This window comes from Apostichopus japonicus, chromosome 2, assembly GCF_037975245.1.
Source record: "Apostichopus japonicus isolate 1M-3 chromosome 2, ASM3797524v1, whole genome shotgun sequence".
In the NCBI taxonomy this organism is placed as follows: domain Eukaryota; kingdom Metazoa; phylum Echinodermata; class Holothuroidea; order Aspidochirotida; family Stichopodidae; genus Apostichopus; species Apostichopus japonicus.
In genome coordinates, this window is record NC_092562.1 from 18519091 (window position 1) to 18543401 (window position 24311).

General features: G+C 37.3%; 2 protein-coding genes across 4 annotated transcripts; one reads left to right on the forward strand and one right to left on the reverse strand.

Moving 5' to 3' along the window:
- Positions 1-6241, forward strand: LOC139980893 (pre-mRNA-splicing factor 38A-like). Its single transcript, XM_071992902.1, has 9 exons — positions 1-154; positions 1579-1738; positions 2315-2436; positions 2918-3045; positions 3245-3310; positions 3561-3667; positions 4282-4382; positions 5495-5567; positions 6065-6241. Exons 1-9 carry the CDS (start codon positions 25-27, stop codon positions 6087-6089), a joined length of 912 nt encoding a protein of 303 aa, XP_071849003.1. The 5' UTR covers positions 1-24; the 3' UTR covers positions 6090-6241.
- Positions 6242-7760: 1519 nt separating this feature from the next.
- On the reverse strand, positions 7761-21873 carry LOC139980873 (eukaryotic translation initiation factor 2D-like). Of its 3 annotated transcripts, none has more exons than XM_071992872.1 (14): positions 21732-21873; positions 19873-19967; positions 19080-19270; positions 18435-18518; positions 15996-16194; positions 15450-15706; positions 14298-14415; positions 13889-14038; positions 12774-12950; positions 11917-12006; positions 11298-11390; positions 10849-10975; positions 9732-9906; positions 7761-8180 (listed from the first exon to the last, which is right to left on the reverse strand). In XM_071992872.1, exons 2-14 carry the CDS (start codon positions 19926-19928, stop codon positions 8113-8115), a joined length of 1785 nt encoding a protein of 594 aa, XP_071848973.1. In that variant the 5' UTR covers positions 19929-19967; positions 21732-21873; the 3' UTR covers positions 7761-8112. The 3 variants fall into 3 exon arrangements, with proteins under 3 accessions (XP_071848973.1, XP_071848981.1, XP_071848990.1); XM_071992880.1 differs by having other exon boundaries at positions 21740-21851; XM_071992889.1 differs by having other exon boundaries at positions 21787-21805.
- Positions 21874-24311: the final 2438 nt, after the last annotated feature.

A 24311-nucleotide genomic window follows, 5' to 3' on the forward strand; every position in this document is an offset into this window, starting at 1 on the left:
AATTGATCATAGGTTGTAAACAAAATGGCGAATCGCACAGTGAAGGACGCCAAAAGTGTGAAGGGTACAAACCCTCAATATTTGATCGAAAAAATCACACGTTCAAGAATTTATGAATGCAGATATTGGAAAGAAGAATGTTTTGCTTTGACAGGTATGTTTCAAGTTTGAGCAGGTCAGAAATAATGGTTGCGTTGACGTTAAAATTGTAAGCCTAGTTTGGACCACTGATGTAATGTAATCTAGGCTGCACTGGTCGTATAGGTGTCACTCAGTAGTAAGGGTGGGCAAAGCCTAGTTATGCGAATTTGCGATCACTTTGCGGGGAATTTCGAAGCTTACCAGTCAAAACGTCCCTTAACCAAAACGTCCCCGTACCAAAACGCCTCCGCTTTTGGTCAAAACGTCCCCGTTGGTCAAAACGTCCCTGTAAGTCAAAACGTCCCCGTCTAATACATTCATTCACAGTTGTTAATATATATTAATTTGAAGTTATTATTTGGCTAAGTTATCAGCATGCAAGTTGGATTACAGGATTACAGGCGCTAAATAAATCATGAAGGACTATATATCGTTTAGGGCAGAGACGGGAAAGGGGGCTGGGGCTATAGCCGTGGTCCCCCTTCTAGACCATCAAAAAATAAGAAGGCAGAATAAATTCTGGAAAAGGGTACTAAAATAGGCAAACAATCACAAAAATCAAAAATATAAAGTGTCTTCAGAAAAAAATAAACATGTGCTGTAGGAAAATATATATCACTTTCATCCAGTCTCTGTCTCGCATATTCCAAAAGTAACTTGTTGTACATAAACAAAACAAAAATTCTTTTATATTCCCTTCCCTCAATATCATATATATTCATTCATTCAGAAACCAACTCGTGTTTAAAAAAAGTCCTATTACCCTACAGCCCTCTTGCATTCCCTTTTCTAGTATCTTACCTCAGAAAATTATACTCAAAAATGTTTCCGCCCTCATACCCGGCACTTCCCACTCCTAAAAACTGTTTTCAACCTAAAATATACTTAACCTTACCCTTTGATTTGAACTAAAAACATTGACACTTGCATTCCAACTGATTAAAAAAGCGGGGACGTTTTGACTCAAGGGGACGTTTTGACTGCGGGACGTTTGGTAAAAAGCGGGGACGTTTTGGTCTTAAAACTGCGGGGACGTTTTGGTAAAGGGACGTTTTGACTGGATACCATTTCGAAGGCAGGCCAATTTCAACTTCTTGTACTGATACATGAGAGATAGTGCTGTTACCAGTTCCAGATATTTCTTACAAACTCTGACAAAAACAAAAAATTTGAACTACGTTACTTGGAAACATTAGAATGACTGAGGGGATGTGGTTGCCAGCCAGACTAGCCAAAGTCTAACATTAATCACTTGAAAAGGTTTACGATCTCATGAGTACACAAAGAACTTTTCTTTTTGGTATGATGACAGGTACTATATATACTTTTCGCTTGACATACAGTATAAACAAAGGGGATTATATTTTGTCTTGTAATGTTGGCATCAGTGTCTAAAGAGGTAATTGACGCTATGTAACACTTTCCACACATTCACAGCTGAATTGTTGGTAGACAAAGCGATGGAACTTCGCTACATTGGAGGTACATTTGGAGGCAACATAAAGCCAACACCTTTCCTTTGTCTGATACTAAAGATGTTACAAATTCAACCCGAGAAGGACATCATCATTGAATTTATCAAGAACGAAGACTTCAAGTAAGTTTTTGAAACTTCCATCAATTGTGTTGGTTGATAAGGTATTGCTAGTATTCAGGGCAATGCTCTTTTTCAAGTGTTACCTCTTTAACAATGTTCTATAATAATCTTACCTGTGAAAAAAAAGTAGGAAGATTCAGTTTGTTATATTTCAATCTATAATTGAGCCTGATAATGAGGTTAATGTATGTAACATTGGCTGACTTTCCACCAAACTCATAAATGTGTTTTAAAGCTGCTACTAAAAGTAAGAAACAGATAAGGTAACTTATTTGAAAGTAATTTATTTAAATGAATTACTTATTTCTCTTATATTTACTCCAGTATTATCATTATTATCTTTATGGTCTTTAATAGTATAATGAGGCTGAAAAGTCTCCAACCATGAAGTACCTGTCCCCTGAGAGTGAAAATGCTTAAAGTTTTATTTGAGAAAGTAAGCCTTGTTTTATATATATATAAATTGCACTATAGAAGTAACTCATTTTACATCAATTAGTTCATTGTATTATTTTACGGTTGTTGTTTACAAATCATCACTAAACCATCATGACATTTCAACGTTCTGTTTCCTAGGTACGTGCGTCTGCTAGGAGCATTTTATATGAGGATCGTAGGTGAATCTCTGGATGTTTATAAGTATCTGGAACCGTTGTATCTGGACTACAGAAAAATAAGAACTCAGAATAAACAAGGAGGTACTGTGATCTCTCAGTCTTTAGCATACCCCTATTTACGTACTATTTCAGTTAGTGGGCTCCAAGTGTTTGCTGCTACTGTATGTTCAATAAATCTCTCTAGCATAAATCATCAAGTACTATAGTCAGAGAGGAAAAATCCCAAAGGGGGCAGGGGATGAGGCAGAGGGATGAGGCAGGGGGTGAGGCAGGGGTAAGGGAACGTAACCAGGGAAGTGGACGGGGAAGCAGGCAGGGAATTGATATCTTTATACCAGTTAACTTACTTCCATAATTTAATGGAAGTGATTTTTATTTTTTTCATCTGACCTAAAATGTGTTACATTGGTAAACGATTATTATCCAGTCTATAAGAAAAATGCCTTGCTAGAGACTTATATTGTTCAGACAGCAAACACACCTCTTTGGTTAGGTTATAGGCATATTGCAATGGGTTAATTTTGTCAAATTCACATTTGTGCCTTTGTTGTGACCCTAACAGAGTTTGTGCTCTCGCACGTGGATGAATTCATCGACGAACTTCTTCGGGAGGAGCGAGTATGCGATGTCATTCTCCCTCGTATACAGAAGAGAAAGGTGTTGGAAGACAATGAACAGCTGGAAACCAGGGTAAGTTCATGTTGTGATAGCTAAGTTGGATGCGTTTTCCTACAGGTGGTATGAGAATAGTAATTGGGGCTTTGTGTAGGTTCAAGAATCTTGCGAAGAAGCTAAAATGGAAAGATTTAGTCTGCCCTTGTTTTCATTGAAAGTTCGGACAAGTTATATATTGATGCTGAAATATTTTCTTTTTTGTATTTCTCACCAGGTCAATGCCTTAGAGGAGGACATGGATGAAGTGGAAGAGTCAAGTGATGAAGAAATGGAACTTGAGGTAATCCGCTAACGTGGTCAAAAAATATAATTCCGGATGCTTTCAGTGTTGAAATGTTTACTGACCCCATGTACAGGTTGAGGGGAAAAAATATAGTTGACGTTTCAAGAAGCTTTAAGCATATCTTTGGACTTACTACTCCAACAAAAGTAACAAGGATTTTTATTTGTCAGCGTTTTGTTTTGACTTTTTATAATAGACAGATTGCAAAATGAAAAGAAGAATATTAAACATTAAATTTTCATTACAGGAGCTCCAGAGGCACAAGTCTCCAGAGCGGAGGAGAAATCACGAAAGAAGGAGAAGGAGTGCGTCGCCACGACATCGGAGAAGTAAAAGTAGATCGCCACATCGAAAGTAAGATCATGTTGAAACACATTTTCCTTTTTTTTAGTTTCTTGAAACGGAAAACTATGGAGTCATTCTTACCAACCTTGCAAATTGTAAGGGGGACCACAGGTTGCAAGTTGGCTATGACTAAAAGGCAGATTGCAAAGTCGGTAATTACTATGACGGTTTGATTCGTCCATCACGTCAGCATACAGAAACGTCGTACTCAAAGCCGAAGCCAAAGTGAATTAATCAAGTCACACATCCAGAGTCTATGCATGCTAAGTTCTTCAATACTACTCTCATTACCTTTCAAGAAACATTTGATGCTGCATTTTTATATTTTTTTCTTTCAATAAGACAAAAATATTATCTAGACTTTCCATTTTGTGAATTGCATAGGAATTTGTTGATGAATTCTGAAGTAGTGACGGAACAAAGAAGACCTTATGGACCTGACCGGGCACAAAGTTTCCTAGTTGATATATGTCATTCTTTGGAAATACGACTGCATCCACTCCATACATTAGCTTTCCACAATCTGCTGGTACTTTCATTTTATTGTGAGGAGAAAAATTAGATCTGCGTTGCTCTTTCTTTTGGTTGCAAATGTGTAAAGATGAGCTCTGTTCTGTTTGCAGAAGAAGAAGTCCCTCCCCGAGAAGAGAAAGAAGAAGAAGTAGATCACCCAAGCGCCGCAGGAGTCCTCATCGTGAGAGGAGGAGAAAGTCCAGATCACCAGGTAAGTAAAAATTTACAGCATTGTCTGCATTTGAATTAGAATGTGGGGGGGGGAAGGAAGGGGTAGGATATAAGGCAAGTTATCTACCTTCCCCTTCTGTCCGATTCTATCGTTCTGTTGCTTTCACAGGTGCTGAGAATGTCTTAAAAAATATTCATACAATATATGACTGTTTTATTATATCTCCCAGGTGGCATGCATGTTTTTCACATTAAATGATGGAGTTTCTTACAGATTTCATATTTACAGAAGACTGACAGATATTATTAACATGTTCATGATAATTTGTATCTTGAAGTATAATTTAAAGTTGACCTGAGTCTTCTTATAATGAGATTGATATCCCCTCCCCCACCCTCACCCCCTGTCAAAGGATATGGTACATAGGAAGCAGGAAAATTGAAGTACCTTCTCTTCTCAAGTGACTGTTCTAATGTAAAAAATACAATCTCAGTATTGGCATATTTAAGCTGACAGGTGCACATGAGGCCGAACAGTGGAAGCCACACTTGATTTGTTTTTCTATTGCCACCACATACAGGACCTATGATTCTCTTTAGTGAATTCGGGCATTTTCCCTTGTCAATAAGTGTGTTCACAGTCAGTGGATAACAGTCCATCAACTGCTTTAAAAGTGGAAATTTTAGTGATTGTGAAACACACTGGATATTGGAAACAGTTTCAAGTCACAAACATTGCTTCAGTCTCTAAAACATATCATGATGATAATGTACAATTGTGATGGGGAAGAATGAGTTGGGGGGGGGGGTATCATTGAGTTAATGTTAAGTTTAGATTGAATTCTTCCTTAAATAACATTAACTCCACATTTGGCATTATTAGTGACTTTGTATCAGCAGATAACCACTTCCATGTCAGAAATGTGGACATTTTTCTCTGCATTTAGTCTGTTTGCCTTTTGAGCAGATCTGATGAGAGAGCTTTGAGTAAACAGTTGTAATTGGTGAGTATGAGAGGCAAGCCAGTCAGTCGGTAATCAATAATTACAGTGTAATAACCCAGTGCCAATTTCATCATTCAAGTCTGATATTTTTATATAATTTAATGGTATTTTCCCATCCTTGTTATTTTATTTTATTTTATTTACATAGATCATAGGCACAGAGATGTCAGAGATAGTGACCATCATCGTAGAAGACACCGGTCTACCTCACCAAACGACAGGTAAGAGCAAAACATTTGTAACCTGCTGCAAGGCACTCTCCCAGATTTCTTCAACTAACGAACCTTGGTGTTGTGAGCACTCAATGAAACAGTTCAACTAAACACATTGTTTCAACCAGATACTTTTCCATATCAGTATAAAGCACATGAACAAAGACAAACCAGACATTTCAGTCTTTTACATTATTATTTGAAAGCAATGTCCTAGGTTAACCCCCTGTCATGAATGTAGTCAAAAAGTTATTTAGAGTGATTTTGTCATGAGTTATTGTGTCATGAATCTGTTGTCAAAAGGTTATTTGAGAATGAAATATGAATGAGAATGAATCCAACACTGTAAGACTGTACAGTAAAACCTTTCCAATTTGATAAAACAGTCTTTTTTTAATCTCTCCTTCGAAACAAACCATCCACTGTCATAAATTGTATAAATTGTGGCTGTCTTCAATTTTGAGACATTCACTTCAATTTTTGGTCTTTTTTCTCTTTTTTTTCAGACACAGAAAGTCTCATCGTCACTGATCACAAGGCAGATAATAATGTCAGTGCAAGGGGACGGTTACAAATGCGTTTAGGAGACGGAGAAAGTCGAGAATTGATTATTTTTCATGTGTCGGAACTTAGTAGTTTGAAGCAAAGGATGTTTCTTGTGATAAAATTGTCATACGTAACCTATGAACATATTTGACAGCACTGCACTCTTGGAAGATCAGTTTACTGTCACTGTATCCTAAATCAGTATGCAGGAGTGATGCAACTTTTGGGAGGATATGAAAAATATTTTCCCCCCCAGAATGGAATAATGATAATAAAAGTTCTATTGGCTGGAAGCGGATGGAATTTAACAGCTATGAAAGAGATACACTTGTATGCGAAATGTAATGTCCTTATGCATTAATGTTGTTATTCAACTTTTGGAGGGGTCTGGTTGCTTTTACAAAACGTACAAGAACTAAATATTGAAGACCTGCAGTCCTTTTTGATTAGCAAATGTAACCATTCCTGATCTTTTTTGTTTTGTTTTTTTATGGGGGGGGAGGGGAAGTGTGTGGGACTGTCCAACAGGAGAAAGACAAATCTATGACTCACTTTCACCAATTAATTTATGAATCTATTGGCAAGTGGAATATGTATTTTAAGCAACACAGAATAGGCATCAGCTATGATAATAAGAGACTTCAAGGAGTCAATGTATGTTTCCAGTACATTTGTAAAATCAAGGCAAGAATTCAGCTTACACAGGACTTTCAAATCCAGCAGTTCTTTGTGAAATCTCTGAGAATGATTTTTTGTTTATTAAGTAACTTTCCATCTGTAATCTCGTTTGTGGAGCATCCTCAGAGGCTTTTGTTTTAGTCTTTTTTACATTCATGTTTGAATGAGGATAAATACTTAGAGGGTGGTAGTAAAAATGGCTGTTGAAGTTGGAGTATGGGTGACCATTAATTTACTTTCTAGCATATATTGGGCTAGTACTGATGATCTTTAATGAGCTGAAGTTAACTTCAGTTAAGGCCCATCTTTATGCAGAATGTTTTTGTCAATAAATATAAAGAGATAGAAATCTTCAAAGTTTCTTTTTGATTTTTGTTTGTTAGCATTCATTACAATGACATTACGATAAAAATACATTTCAGTTAAGACAGGAATGAAGGAGGCTATTTTGAAGTGTAGGGAGGGGTGGAGCTGAGGCCAAGATTTCTGGAACCTCATACTCTGTCAAAAGCAAGATAGAGCACCCACAGCAGTGGAGTTAGTAGGATGTTATCATTAGTGCGGGGGGGGGGGGGGGGTAGATGTGAAAGGGGAATAGTTTAATATTTGTCCCCTTAGAGTAATGAACACACTATTGATATGACTTCACATCATTTAATCAACTGCATGCACTTTTTGCTTGAATCCACAAGACCACATTCATTCTAACCCTGTACTCTGGTTTCAAGTTTGGACTCATTGCATAGGAACATGAAACCTAGTTGACATTAAAACAGGTTTTAGGGGATGATTTACCAATTTTTCAAGAAAATTGCAGGTTTTATACATTAGCAGTGTTTTCTACATTTGTGTACCTTTTGAGTTAAAGTGAGCATACAACGTGCAGGTAGAACTTGTAGAACTAGTATTCTGAAACAAAAAACACCTGATTCTTGCTTTATGGGAAACTGGGATGGCGCGAGGTGTGTCACAAATTACTCTAAAAAATAAGTGAAAAGTGGTTTTAGATCTTTATTACTCGCTCATTTATAAATAGTTTGCAGTCTGAAATACCAGGTGTAAAGAAACAACCAAAACAGATAAAAAATCATTTTTACCTCAAGATTATTATTCAATATTATTCAACATAATAATGCTGATATTTAAAGTCAGATCCCTTATGGAGACAAATCTATGAGTTAAATTAAAAAAAAAAAAAAAAATTGGATAATATTTGGAGACACAATTCTTCCATCATATTAGCCATCGTCAAAACACTTCTGAAAGGAAGATGGAAAAACAAACTAAAATCGATCTGATTTGCAGTTGAGTTATTTATTTGTTGTTAAGGTCACCTCTTCTTACTCTTAGGTGCTAAGTCCAAACCTTGTACGAACCTTCTTGGAATCTCGTACTCTTCTGTGAATGCAGAAAGGAGAGAGTAAAAATTTGTTTGTATGCATCTTCACTCACACAAGTCAAAGTAGTCCGTTCTGTCTCCATGGTAACGTCTCTGTTCACACACACATACAAAACATACCTTGAGCAGAGAGTTTATTGCAATGGTTGGTTATAGCTTATTTACCTCAAGAAAGTTACATTACACCTCCAAACATGTATTTAAACTACCTCTGAGCCCCTTTCAATACATTAAAGCTCTTCTTTAAGATGGATGGATACTTTGGTGTTTGAAGTTCATTGCTTTAATAACAAAAGTGCTGTAACAGTATGTCATAATCAAAGCTGATGCCGTTTTGTATGATGGAAATATTTAATTTTTCTAGTTTCAGGTAAACAGCAGAATGAAAGATGTTATCAAAGCAATTGAATAAAATATGATTTTGTTTTTCCTAACAAATATGTACGATCCTTCTTCCACAGACTGAAAACAACATTTCTACAGAAAGAACTGCATTTTTAGAACAATGATTGCCAAACGAACATTCCAAAAAAATCACATTTTCAGGGAAAATATATCAAATCCAAATGTAAAGCTACTGAATATTTTCTGCCATAATGACATCACAGACTACAATATGTATTGCCATCCACCTCTAGGAGTAAGAGAGAGTTTTACAGCTAGTTTGTCAAAATAGGTTACATTCGATCGACCAAGTCTTGAGTTTAGAACTAGATATTGGGTTTCAGCAAACAAGATAGAACAGTTTTCTCTTTACGATAGATGTTACATTCTTTACCGCCAAAATATCCCTTCATGCCCTATATGGAAAGACCGACCCCTTCACGACAAAAAAATGTTTGACTACATTAAATTTATTGAAACTTCAGGACATAATCAATCTAGGAACTGCTTCAATCACGTATCGTTTCATACACAATCTGCTACCAGACGCTCTCTCTAACTTTTTCACAATCAATTCCCTCATTCATAACTACAATACACGGAATCCTCAGCTTCTTTTGCATACTGTAAATCGCACTTCTTCCCACTCAAGCCTTCATTATCGTGCCACTAATCTTTGGAACTCATTACCCAAGGCAATAAGTGACAAGCCTAGCTTAAAATCTTTTAGGTATAACTTAAGTAATTATTATTTAAACAAATACTAACTCTTGACAAGTAACTGAAAGACTCCAACTTGTTGTATGGACAAACTCAGGTGTTCAGATGCACTGGATTGTTTTTTTGCAGGGGGGGGGGGGGGTGTTATTGTTTTGTTATGGTCTTTTTGTCCTATTGTTTGAAATTGTGTATTTTGCTTTGTTGTACTTTGATTGGTCTCTTTCTCTTTATTTTAGGGAGCGAAGCACCCCGTCAAGCCCGCAAGGGTTTTTTGTTCCGCTTCCTTCACTTCATGTATTATCCACTACTACTTATTGTTACTTGTTATTTGTAAACGTTTAAATGCATGTTGTGAAAAACAAATAAATGAAATGAAATGAAATGTTATCGCAGACTGAGAGTGCATAAAACAAAATCAGAAATATAAGTATGATGAGTGACCTCACCTAATAACAGCTTGCTCAAATAGTTGATTTGGTTGCCCTGAACTCTGACCTCCTGGCCAGCCTTTTGACCGTGTCCCTGGGAAATGGTTGCACTGGCCGCGACCCCTATCTGCAGCCGATGGGCAAAATCTTTGATATCGATACCATACGGATCGAGATTCTGGATGACCGTCATCTGTGAAAAGGGAATAAGGAAGGGAGAAGTCAGTGGAATCGGTAAATTAAAAGAAAGTTTGAAGTAATGAATGAATTGGCTATACTGGAGTGATCAGGAACTATATGTGTGGTGTGCCATCACCTACCACAGAAGTTCAGGAGTGTGGTCGGATACTTGGGGTACAATCTCATGTAACCATGGCTATACTGGAGTGATCTTGAATTGATCATTGATTTGTAACCATGGCTATACTGGGGTGATCCCAAACTATGTGTGTGGTGTGCCATCACCTACCACAGAAGTTCAGGAGTGTGGTCAAATACTGGGGGTACAATCTCATGGAGATGTTCATGTGAGGTCTAATGAGAAATAAGGGATGGGAAGGGAACTGAACCCTCCTCACGGTCCTCAGGACATATTTACGTAAAGATAGCATTCTTGGTAACATTCAGAGTTAACAATAATCACCACCACAACCTTATATGATTCTGATGACTCAAGGATTTAAATCTTTAACTATCATCAAACAGTCTTCAAAACATGCAAGGGCTAGTGGGAAAGCGAGGTGGGGAATGGGGGTGGTGGGTGTAACATGATGGCAAGTGAGCTTAATAGAATGTGAATCACAGTCACATCCACAGGGTGGCTATGGAAGCAGAAGTGGGGAGGGGGGGTTAGGCAGGGGTTCCAACACAAAAAAAGATAAATAGCAAAGCATCAGCCGATGGTGTACACTCTACTGTTCCCAATCATAATTCCCAATCATAACACCACCAGATCCCATCCTGACCCACAAAAAAAATTATAGCCCCACCTCTTCCAAATTCTAATGCTGTTTGTCCCCTGAACAACCAGTTGTACTGAACATCTGTACAATGTTGTACAATGTTAAGAGACATGCCATTTGTTCTTCCATACATTCTAGAGGAAAGATGAAAGAGAAACAATGTTTATTCTTACCAGCTTGTTGCCAGCCTTTCTCTCTATTTTCAAACTAATTGGTTTCAGTTTGCCTTTGATGACTGGTCTATTGGAAGCCTGTTCTGAAGGTAGCATCTGGTAGCCAGAACTCATTTTAGCAAAACATCTAAAAAATAAAAAAAAGTGAAAAATAAAAATAAAAATAAAAAGGATTAAGAGCAATATTTCCAAAGAAATACACCTGCTGGTCAGCTATTACAAAGCCCGGTTTAAAATTAGGTACTAATGGGCACTCTACTATAACATTAAAACAAGAAGGTACAAAGGTCAGTTACAAATTATTTAGTGAAAGAACCCTGTAAATAGAACTTAACATGCATTAAACCATCTGACACTACTATTTATAGAATTGATATGGAAACTGAAGGTCAAAGGTCAGAAAATAAATGTATTAATGAATTAGAATGTTATTGAGCTGTTTGTCATACCTTGTAAACATCTGGTCCCAAGGTAAATGAGTTATGTAACCTTCTGACTTATCCATGATTGCATCATGTAAATGAGGGTCAAGGATCACCTGACTGGGAAAAAAAAACAATGAGATGATTACTTAACACTTAGATTTGTGAATATAAATAATACAAAAGAAACTAAATTTCTTATAATTTCAATAAGACAGTAGGGAAGGAAATAGGTTTTTATCAACACCATATCATAAAATAATCTGTAAATAAGTACTAGGTTTCTTTCCAACTGGAAACTAGCAATTAGTTTTTAAACAACTTTACCTATCCAAACTCCCTAGGGCTACCTACAAAGATATTTTGAACATCCCTGAAATTTTTTTTTCAACCCACAAAATTGATTTGAATAAATATTTGGTGAGACAAATAACTTCAAATTCACTTGGAAGGTAACCCAATCCTCAATATTACATTCTAGTACTAATTTCCAGCAGTCTAGTCTCTAGAATTTGGTGACCTTTTTTGGTTGCATTATCAGTTTTGCAGTGTTCAACTGTGTTTAAATAAAAATAACATCATATTTCTCTTTGTACTATTTTATGCTTGTAAGTAACTAATTATGAGAGACAATCAACAAACGTACCTTCTATTCAGTGGATCAACCAACTCATTTCTTTTTACGTATTCTGTCACAGCAGATCTAACTTCTTCTGCCTTCATCCACGAACCTTTCCTTAATAAATACAAAAAAGGAGAAGAAAACATCAAGTTTGGAACACTTTCATTTGTACAATTTTCTTTCCCAGTCAATGGTATCTTCACCAGTCTACTTTCACCGATGTGTTAGACTCCGCCCCCCCCCCCCACCCCATTCTCAGAGAAAGCCAAAAAAGTTATCCCACTCTCCCTCCCAACTACCTCCTTGTCATATTTAAGCTTTGGCAACACACCTTGTTTGCAGGTATAACCGATTATGTAGCAATTATCATAAAATACCAAGAGTATCCAAATGCTTGCATCTTATTTATTTTATTATTCTTACATTCCTTAGTATAGAAACTATCCGGTCAGGGAAACCACTAATCCTTCAACTAAATTCCCCACCCCCTCTTACCCTCCCCAACCCCTCTACTAATTGTAGAGTACTGTAAACAGAAAGGTAACTAATTCTCATTCAGGCAAAAGAGTCACCCCTGCACTGAACCCCCCCCCCTCCATCCTTCCTCACCCTCAGACTACTAACTGTAAATTACTGGATACAGAACGGTTACTGATTTTTATGCAAAGTACTGACTAATTGTGCCATCTGGGGAAAATGTCTTGGACTGTGTAAAGTATATTGCTCAAGTTACTGGAGGGTCAGAGGTGGAATACTGTTAATGGCTGAAAACCAGATACATCAGTATTCCAGAAACGCATTCCTGGCCACAGCGATACTCTTCGGTAAGAAAGCAAGATTGTGCAGCCTGACATGGTAGGAAATGTGGAAGGACCATTCACCTGTATCCCATTGGTTCAAGAACACGGGCCATGGCTGAGGTTACGCTGTACATCTGGTGTAACGTGCCTTGCCAACTACCTTTGGTGTCATTGCTAGCCTCCTGGGGTATATGAAACTTTCTTTCCTCCTTCACATCTTCCGAAAAGACATTTTCAGGAATTTGAAATTCTAGCAAGCTATTGGTAGAGACACGAAGATAGAAGGAACAAGATGTGTGAATAGCTAAATTATCTCTCATTTGAACAGGTTGAAAGGGATTTGAATGAAAAATTCAGTAAAATTAAATCGATATCAATGGATGACCTGTTAGCCTGGTGACATTCCTGTTAGCCTTGTGACATTTCTGTTAGCCTTGTGACATTTCTGTGAGTCTTGAGACATTCCTGTGACTTTGTGACATTCCTGTGAGTCTCCAAATTTGAGTTAAAATGTTGAATTGAAACCCACCAGACGTGTAAGTTGTAATCCGTAAGCCCTTTCGGGCTTCTCCCACATTTGGGGTCCCTAAAGCATTGTAAAATATAATTGTTGATTATTATTATTATTATTGCAACATTCCTGTGAGTCTTGAGGCATTCCTGAGAGTCTTGAGACATTCCTGTGACTGTGTAACATTCAGATGCATATTGCCACTGCTATGAGCTTGTGACATTCATGTGACAGTGTGGTGACATTCATGTGAATTTTGTGATTGTCAGGTACATACTTCTCTAGAAAAAGTTTTTAAGGTATGTTTAATTAACGACGATACCTAAGGGGTTTCATCACGTCATTGACAATGTAAAGTTAAACTCCCACAGTTCCCTAGTGACAGACCACTAGCAATCATATCTCAGGTTCTATTCTATGTCTGTTGCAAACCGTGGTGAGTTATTAATTCCGGATGGTGATAAATGAAAAACTTAAACAGTTAAAAAAAAAATAAAGCTTATTATCTAGAGTACATTCTTCAGCAAACTAAAGTGAGCAGTTAAAACTTAAAGAAAATGTGACGTTTACTATTTGCTATATATCAGTTTTTTCTAGTTTAAAAAAAAATTGAAAAGAAAAAAGGTACAAACACAAAAACAATAAAATAATAGTAACCAACAATCATTGGCAAACAAATACTTACTCGTTGTGTCTACGATCAAAGTTTACAAGACTGTCAACACCTCTGGACGTTTCTTTAACTTCAATCAAGCCTTTACTTTCTGCGTACCCTAGAAACTTGTTCAACTTTTTGTAACTAGACTTTTTAACATCTAAGTTCATCGATGGTGGACTGTATTAACAAAAAAAGAAAAACAGATAAAAGATAAATGAGCAAAAGCAATACGTTATACTTAAGCAAATTTTAGGGTGATTTTGGTGAAAAAAGATCACTCATATCAGATACAGTACTTCATACAAATTTAATTTAAAAAATGCAATTGTTGACAACTTTGAACCCTTTATAGCAGAGGGAAGGGACTCGTTTCTGGTCACTGATCATAATTGGGTACTAGGTCATATCAAGGTATTGCTGTTATAGGTTAACTTACCAAACAGATCTCATGTGTGTTCTGTATAAGATGATGGTGGTCATCGGTAAATCGGATGCTTTCACTTTTGTCTTCAGACTATGAAGGAGGCATTGATAGAACAAAGCATCCATTTGTTCTGGAAGTAAAATAAAAACAATGGAACTTATGCGGGGATTGGATTTTGGTTACTCATGAGCTGTTTACTGATAAACACTTCTCCGGTTGGCTACAGTTCACCCTGTGCCATTATTGCCATCTCAAAAGCAAATCCCTCTGGTTGTATTTTTGTATGCCAAAAATAGCATAGATACAAATTGTGGTTGAGTTGAGATGAGCCCAGTTAGGGTGGGCTGAAGTAGGCTGGAGTAGGCTGAGGTAAGCTGGAATAGGCTGAGGTAGGCTGGAGTGGGCTGGAGTGGGCTGGAGTAGGCTGAGGTGGGCTGAGGTGGGCTGAGGTGAGTTCAAGTTTTTTATTCTTCCATGGTTTCTAAGTTCAAGTTCAAAGTGATTTCTCATAGGCAAGTTATACAGAAAACATTCATAAGTACATTTACCTTCAACCTAGCATGGTGAGTATGAACAATCCATATAAGAGGCAATCTCCTGTTACATTGCATGTTCATTTAATACAATAATTCTTTGTGCAGAAGATAACAGCTCCTCCACATTAACTAGTTGATAATACATACACAGAATTATAAATCAACAAAAATAAAATGACAAAAAAAATAATCAACTTTAGTTAGACAAAAAAACAAATACATAAGTAAATAAATAAACAACCTTCCAGCATAGGCATTGAAAAGTGTCTTCACATCATTGTTTGAGACAGCAAACACTGCTAATGTTATGAGGTATCAAGAAGATTAACAATAGCATAAGTCAAAACTTCTGAAGAATATCTTCCCTACTGACATCACAGATCACTCACTTTGAGCCACTTCCTGAAGTAGGGGAAAGTTTAACCTATAACCATACCTCCAGTTAGGGACAAGATATCAAGTTGAGGTTTTCAAATCCTGAATATTTTTCATTTTTAATATAAGTTTCACATAATCTGCCACCAGAAGATCCCTATATTAGCCTTTTTACCATGCAGACCTCACACCACTAAACCTGTTAGTGACACCATAATGGAATTTTCCTTTAATAATTGATATGAATATTTACCGACTGGCGATAAGGATTCTCCTTCTTCTTCTTCCTCTCCATTTTCTGCATCCTTAGCTAGCTGTTCTGCATTCTCCAATGCCTCCTCCTGGGTGGCCACTCTATTCTCCAAGGATAGAGAATCCAGTTTAAGTTCCCCAGTCTCTTCCTTCTCTGCCAAATTGTCAGTTAGAGACTCTTCTGGACTCTCTGTCGACTCTTGGCTTTTGAGATCTCCTGGTGGGATGTGAGGCGGGGTAGACTTATCTCCCGCTTCCCTATAAAAGATATGATTTATACAAAACAAAAGTCAATGCAATGTGTGAGTCATCCGGTCATCTCCTAACGGGGAAGCGAGGTGAGAGGGGAAAGCAAGGTGAGGGGAACGAGAGTGGTAGTGGAAGAAGGGGATGAAGGGGGGGGGGGCTAATGTTTCTCTCACGTCCATATGAAATGGATAAACATGCATGAAGTATACATAAAGTAGTTACCTGTGACAGATTTAAAACTCCAAGATTCCAAGTCGGGATTTGTATAAATATATACGTATGGAACAAAGAAACCTACCACAAATGATCTCCGAAACAGTGTTTGACAAGTACCCCTTTGCCTTTCATTCCACAGCTGGTCATGTCACCGCTTGCCATCGAGGTGCTCCCCACAGCCATGGCTGCGGCATTGCCTTCCAGATTCACCGCACATGGACGATTTCTCACAAATTCGGGCAGTCCAGTATCCGGAACCATCACTCCAGGTAACATAAGATCTGTGAGTTGTAAACAAAAAAATTATGGTTCTTGTAGGATTTCTCAGAAATAAAAAATACTCACGACATCTTTCATGTTTAGTTTTTTCCATGATGGAGAAAGTAAATACGGAAAATAGGGTTTATTGTGTATATATATATATATATAAATGTAAAAAATAGAATAGAGAGAAACTTGGGGCTTAATATGACAGAACATGTCATGGATGAGTAAAGAAAGCAGAAGAACAAGAAATGCTTCTAACTACTTGTACATTGATATCTGATATAATAAAGAAGTGTGTTTGTGAATTCTGAGGGTTAACAGAACGTCCAGAGAATAATTTAGTGTTCAAATTTTGTGTAGAGTGTCTACAGCATTTTTTTAATCTCTGAATTTTGTCTCTTATAGAGTATCACGGATCCTATGTACAAACCTGCTATACATCTTTGCGTTTGTATAGCAACTTTGCTCATATTGTGTAGCATATTGCAATGCGATACCCGATAAGTTTATTCCCTGGACTTCACAAAATTATATGAATCTGTTGTGGCATTGGTGCAACAAACTTACAGTATATAATATTTGATCAAGTGTATTTGAAAGTAACATGTACTGCTAATAGAATCATTTCTTTGGGATGTGAGTTCAGCATGTCAACGATATTGAGCTACAGTATTTTAAGTATTAATCAACAAATAAAACAATGAACATCAGTGTAAACATTTCTCACAAATGTTGTCCCTAACCTAGTGAAACAAAATTATTTTGTATCAGTGATCAGTCATAATTCAAATTCAAACATTAAAATCCCAAACATTACAATTGAATGACTGATGTAAGACCTTCATTAGCAATTTCGACGAATCATACTTGATTCATTTCAATGGAAGGGTTTGCATGGTCATTTTGAGCTGCTTACACGATCTAGAGGGTGATAAGCTTTGCCAGGTAGAAAACATGACATTAAACGCTTTCTGGTCACTTCGCCCAACAACCATTTCGCCCAACTGCCATTTCGCCCAACCAGCCTGTTCATTTCGCCCAACCAGCCTGGTCATTTCGCCCAAACAGCCTGGTCATTTTGCCCAACCAGCATGGTCATTTCGCCCAACCATTTTTTTACTCATATTCAGTCAGAATAATATTACTTTTTCTATTTCACTAGTTCCATTTGAATTATTTTGGGAATCGGTGTGGAATAATATCACCTTTTCTATTTCACTACCTACCGACTGTAACCACGACTTCATGGTTCCTTAATATTCGGTTCGTATCCCGTAACGTTAACAATTCCTGAACGTTTCCTATCAAACCTAAGCCCTAAAACACTAATCCATCCTCAAGTTTCCTTAATATTCGGTTCCGTCGTATCCTGTAACGTTAACAATTCCTGAACGTTTCCTTATTGAATAAGGGGTTAATCAACGGTCTAGCGTGCGTTACTCACAGGATTAATGCACGATCAGGGGATAATGCAAGCGATGCACGAGGGCGGAGCCCGAGTGCATCCAGCGATAGCATTAACACCCGGACTGCATTAATCATGTGAGTAACGCATGCTAGACCGTTGATTAACCCTGTTCATTCATACACTACCATTTGTGTGGGGGAAAAATCATAAAACTAAATATTTTTGGTTACATATAACCAAAGATTTATTAAAGTGATGCCCCGTAATTTTCCCGTGCGTCACTCACAGGATGAACCACGGTCAGCTGACCTGAATGGACCAATAGGATTTAGGAATCTTTACTAAGTATGAATGAAGTATAATTTTAATCAAGGTTGGGTGAAATGACCAAGCTGGTTGGGCGAAATGACCAGGCTGGTTGGGCGAAATGACCAGGCTGGTTGGGCGAAATGACCAGGCTGGTTGGGCGAAATGGTAAGGTTGGGCTTCCCATTAAACCACTAGCATTACATTTATCTCTTTTTATCACAGATCAACAAAATGAGGATACGAGGTTACATCGTTGAACTTGAGAACTTTTACAATATGACAATTACAACTTGTAACTGAGCTATAGTATTACACTATATAGTAGAGTTTCTGGTGGTATCACTTGGAGAATCTGACCTTACTCAGAAAGAATTGTTTTTTTGCTATTTGTAAGCTTCAAATGCGTCAAATTTAATGTACATGCTGTATTCTGTTTGGACATTACAGCCTTAATACTGACATTGTTCTCATTTTACAGTACTTAGTTCATGACTGTTGCTCTTCTGTGAGAAAACACTTTCCAAATATGTAACTCACCTGCCCCTTTGGCTAACTTTTCAAAGACTGGCGGCCACGTGCTCAACGATGGGACAAGATCAGGCAGTGACCAGAGGATGTACACTGGTAATGGAAAAAACGCATACATACATGTGATGAAAAAAGTGAAGAGTCATTACCAAGGAGAGAAAGTGGGGTGGGAATGGGACAAGAGGGAGCAGGGGGGAGGTTGGGGAGTAGTTGGTAATGGTTGAAAGAATATGTACCAAGGAAAAGTTGAAAGAGGGATGGGTATCGGACAAGAGGGAGCGGGGGGGGGAGGTTGGGGAGTAGTTGGTAATGGTTGGAGGGGGGGGGGGGGGGAGTGGATGTAAGCAGAGTGCCTTGGAGGGAACAGAGAAGCAATATCTGGGCACGATGAAGTAACACAACCCAGACAGATATTATTAAAAATAACAACAATAAGCTGTATATTCAGAGAATAAGTTCCACTGAATTAAACCTTGTAGTTCTACCTACATTGCCAATAGTTTGGTATCTCGATCTGATCTAGTATACAACATTTTCCCTTTCTTCAGTTGAACTTGCTTGCAGTAAGGTAGGTATGCATAACTAGATTTAATTGATACCACTGCTAAAGAAGACAAGATGCAAGATAATCTAACGTCAACATGAGATATTCACCAGTAGGATAGAGTCGCTCGTTGCACTCAAAAAAGAGAGGTTGAGATTCGAGAAGGTAAACCAGAACGTCTTCGCCTGAATGAGTGGTGAGCTTCATCACGTTGACAGTCATTTTGTTTGGAAGAATATCAGCCATGACTTCGGGAGTTAGGACCGGAAAGCATTCTGAAAGTCTTCCTTTCAAGTGGCGTCTAAAAGAGAAAAGTATTTTTTTGTTATCTTTGATCAATGGCGAGTGAATTTCTCACCAATATAGATCTCTGTTTGTTTCAATCATCTTGTGGGGCTTCTACTTACTGTATATGTTACCGAAACAAATAACATATTTGACAGCAAGAACATTTCAGAGGTAAAAACAATTTTTTGTACTTAAAAGCAGCAGTTTAGGTTCATTTTGATAACCTTTTCTTGATGCCATGCCACACCAATGTCTCATGACAGATTAGGTGTAATTAGCTTGACTAGCGGAGTATCATATGATGAAGTACAAGTGGTAAATTTTATATCATCCAATCTCCATACATGTACGTCTACATGATGATGACTTCAAGCATTGTAATATCAAAATAATTAAAATAATTAGAAAGAAAAGCCAGAAAAGTATAATTTTAAATATTAAATGATATCCAATCCACAGATGTAGTTATAATATCATTTCCATTATTTGCAGTTTTAGAGTCCAATATTAGAGTATCCAATTATAGACACACACAATAAAAAAAAGGGGAAAAAGACAGCCACACCAAAGAAAACAACATGAAAAACCATATAGTTAATATCTTAAATACAGTACCTGTCAGAGCCCCTCATGTTGGTATTTGACTTCACATGAAACGGTTTTCGGAACATTTTGGAGATGTATTCGTTGAGTGTCTTTTGATCTGTGAACTAAACAGTGAGTAGGATTTAAAAAATATTAATTAAAACAAATTTCATACAGTATTTCAATGCAAACTGGTCATATTACATATAAAAGCATGACTGAGTCCTCCTGCGTCATATTTGTCATTGTTTTAAGTATCCAGGCAGTGAGCCATCTCTGTCTAATCATTGAAAATTCATTACATATATACATGTTTAAAACCTGATATGCTGATAGAAACTGATCTACCAGTAACCAGATGTAAGTTATATATAATGGACTAAATTCAATTCACTTCTCAGGATAATTTGAATCAATCTTTAAATAAGTTAAATTTAATTTTACATGAATTTATTACTATGGAGCCAACATAGTCAGACAAGATTTGAACTTTTTTTAAAGAAATAGTATCATGGACACTTCGAAGTTTGGACACCTAAGCCTTAAAACACCCCAAAACTATATCTTCTGGTATAAATCACCTGAAAATATACTTGATATGGTGGGAGAAATGTGTTATATTACGATACACGGCCAAACTTTCTTTCCTGCAAACTGTTTTCACGTTGTATTCCAAGAAGTTTCTTCGTGATTGTGGAACTGGTATTCCTTTGCTAGATTATTGCGAAGTTCGGACACCTGGCCCACAGTGTGGCGCTGGTGATAACATTGGTGGCGCAGTTGCTCTTTCAGTAATTATAACAGACTTCATAGATCTCCGTCATTTTATTGACAAATATGTAAGTGCTTACTTGCACACAGGTCATGTTGGAGAGAAAATCACTGTAGCTTTGTAGTTTTTCGTGAAATTGGCTGTTGCTATAGGTTGTCATGGTGAAATCGTGTATTTCTTAGGGGTGTCCGAACTTCCCAGTGTTCCGAACTTCGCAATACTGACTATACTTTACTAAATGCTTGCATTGCTTATAATTATAGACCATGACCACAGAACCAATGTAGCATTCTTGTAACAGTTTTCACCGGTCATGCATTTTCATACAAAGGGGGAAAAAATTATTTGTATCCACATCCAAATTAGAAATGAGAGACACACCTTTTTTCCTTACTCATTGTGGACTTCATAAAAAATAAAAAAAACACAACGTAAATGCAAACCTGCGGAGACTTATAATATCCTGTTTGATACACCTGATTTAATTGACCTAACATTATGTCAGAAATTTCTAAGTTATATGTGCACTAATTCAATTCACAATACATCTAAGGGCTTTTAATTGAAAAGCACTGATAACACCCGTTTGACTGAACTTTTTTTTTCAAGAAAAACAAAGTCTACTACAAGTATCAAATTCTTACTCATGTACCATGACCACGGAGCAAACGCTGAAAGTGTAGTCACACAAGAAACTTCCTCCAGACTTTTGTGATCATATGATGCATGTAAAGACTAATGTGTAAGTCCTCAAAATGCTTACCCTATCACTTATAATATCAGGTGACTGTGTAGCTGACTACCAGTACTAGGCTGTAACAGAGGTCAAGACCGGCAGACTGCCTTACAGTTGCAGTGTATACTTCTGTTATGTGCTGTAGTTTTACATTCCAACTTGCTAATATTGAATGTAAGCATTACATTATAGTAGGAATAAAAATTGAGACGTGAGTAAGTGTAACTTCAGAATCAAATTCTAGTGCAATATGGAACTAGGCTAGGCCTAAGTATGTTATGATATTATAATAGCTGTACTTGATAGACATGGACCAGTTAGACTAGTCCTTTCAATTTGATATTCGTCTTTAAATGTTAACAATTTTCACGTCATGCGAACCTTCTTACGATAGTTGTCTTCTGTGTGGAAAGGTTGTTTATACGACTCTACTTACTTCCTGAGAGTACAAAGATATTCTTACTGTACTGTAGTGTTACCGCAAAGTACTACATATCATTGGCACTGATTCCGCAAAACGTATGTCACGTTGCCAATTACGCAATCGAAGTGAAACCCATGTCAGGTTTGTGACTATTAATCAATTCAAGAATACGTTATGTTGGCAGGCTAGAGGACTTAATTTCAATTCCGATGTTTGCGTTATCATGTAATCAGCTATGGATCAGAAATGGGCCGTGGGAGAAAATCCACTTAGTTTTACGGGAAATCATGACATTTTGTTATGCAGCGCTAATAATAGCGCAACACTTACCTTTAGTTAGCTTATAATAATTCGTTCAGATGTTAAATGTCAAACCCCGGATGCATAGCGGTTGGAATTTGCACAATAATCCCTAGGATTATTTTGGGGGTTTGAAAATTGTAAATCGTGTTCATGATAATTGTGAAAGACAGGGCAGTGACAGGTTTATATGATGGTCGCTCATGTCCAAATGTTGAACACATGTTTTGCTATCAACCTATTAACATTCTTCCTCGCTGCGATATTTGATTGTCTGATTGAATACCCCATAATGTCGGAGAATAATATGAAACTGAGTCAGGTCCTCCAGAAAGGCATTTATTTTCAGCAAACTTAGAATCTATCGGCCAAGCTTTGGAGTCAATATTGAATAACCTTAAGGGTATACCTCCTTCCGGGGAGGCCCTATGTATTGAATACTATTGGATGTTGTGTGAGGTTGAAAAGGTGGTGTAACGTCCCCAAACACTCGGCCGGGATCCGCGCCTGTTATCGTCCTAGCGCTGACTCCCGTATTGGTTACATTTAAAAAAATTAATCCCATCGGTTGGGCACGTCACTGCCCTTGGTAGAACCGGGTAGGAGTTATAGATATTTATCCCTTCTATAGCTTCTGCACCCCACCCACACCACCACATATTAAATAAATCTCGAGGACCACAAAGAAATTTTCCACCACGGACCTCTGCAATTCCTGTCATCAGGCACGGGGTCTGTTGTAACGTTACATGCAAAAAGAAATAGGTAGTATTTAACCTTTCAGCATTTGTTTAGTACGTAAAGATCTGTAAATGTTTATGGTATTGTCAATGGAATGTATTCATTTATTATTGGGTCGGTTAATTTGCATTATAAGATTATATATAATGGTTTAGGTGATAGCTAGAAGCAACAACGGTGTTTGCAAGCAACCTATTCACTCAGAGATTACAACTATTCTGTTAATCTCAAAGTTTGGTACCACAGTTAAAACTGGATCGTGCTGATAAAGCAAATTAATCGGTATCATGTGCTATTAGGTTAACAGTAAGAACTGAGGATATGTGTACTACCAACAAATGCATCAAACGAGATTTGTTGGGATTAAACTTATCCTCAGTTAATTACTGTAAACCTAATAGCACATGCTACCGATTTATAATACGATCCAGTGTTAACTTTGGAACAAAACTTTTAAGATTTACAGTAGTTACTATGTGTTCTCTGTGTGTATATCGGGTGTTACAAGAGATAATCCCGGACCTAAATACGACACTTTTAAACTTGGTGAAGGGAGAGCTCCCTCTTCAGTGGGTAATAAAATGCTTAACTTGAAGTGACAGGCTGCATTACATCATTGTAACCATATCACACTAAGGCTGGGCTAGATTTACCAAAGAGACTTTATCAAAGTTTTGTGAATCGTTTGTGAAAGTTTTCGCAAAACGCGCAATTAGTCGATTCTTATGGTGATAATGACTATAACGACTGTCCCAAATCGTGTCAGCGGATTGGGCTAGGTTAATTTCTTCTGATGTATACATAAGATAGTGTGGTATACCAGTTATGCTGCTCAAACAAGTGACGTATATAGTTTCTTTTCAAAAAATTATGCTGGCAAGATAATTCACACTACAAAGACAACCCAGATTGCTTTAAACTGATGATGGGAGCTAAACTTACTTCAATTGGTGGTAATTTATGAACAAGTTTACCAAAGATTACCTACATGGCACCAAACCAGTTTGGTTTTAGTTTTCCCCCTGCATATATTGAAATTGTTTATCGTGTACACTGTTTTGTATTGATTTCTTAATATCGTCCCCACTGTCACGGAATAGTTATATACTAGGCCGTGTTATCAAATTTGTCAGTTGAGGAATGGAAGGGGTTGGAAGGGGCGGGTGGGTAGGGCTTGAGGATAGTGCGATAGCTAGATAGTCCCATAGTTTCATTACGCAAGTGATGCTATATGACGTCGCACAATGGATTTAAAATTTCATGCGATAAGCGTCAAGAACCAATAAGGAAAGAGTTTTTATGAACTCGAGAGTGTGTTTGTTGGGGGAAGCTATATACGCAGTAAACATAACCGTTACTACAAATAATCTACTACTACATCTTCTGAGTAAATCAATGAGTAGGCTACTGTTAGAAAAGGGGGGACTTCCCGATACGTCTTCATACGTCATACAAAAATTACACTGGAAAATATAAAAAACAGCCATATTGACATT

What these genes read in the sequence shown, in the direction of transcription:
- LOC139980893 (XM_071992902.1), top strand. Translation starts at nt 25, where the DNA reads ATGGCGAATCGCACAGTGAAGGACGCCAAAAGTGTGAAGGGTACAAAC. An exon ending in AGAATGTTTTGCTTTGACAG is followed by an intron (nt 155 to 1,578) that starts GTATGTTTCAAG and finishes ACACATTCACAG; the next exon opens with CTGAATTGTTGGTAGACAAA. An exon ending in ATCAAGAACGAAGACTTCAA is followed by an intron (nt 1,739 to 2,314) that starts GTAAGTTTTTGA and finishes TCTGTTTCCTAG; the next exon opens with GTACGTGCGTCTGCTAGGAG.
- LOC139980873 (XM_071992872.1), bottom strand. Translation starts at nt 19,928, where the DNA reads ATGTTCCGAAAACCGTTTCATGTGAAGTCAAATACCAACATGAGGGGC. An exon ending in CGAGCGACTCTATCCTACTG is followed by an intron (nt 18,519 to 19,079) that starts GTGAATATCTCA and finishes TTCCATTACCAG; the next exon opens with TGTACATCCTCTGGTCACTG. An exon ending in ACACACATGAGATCTGTTTG is followed by an intron (nt 14,039 to 14,297) that starts GTAAGTTAACCT and finishes TTGTTAATACAG; the next exon opens with TCCACCATCGATGAACTTAG.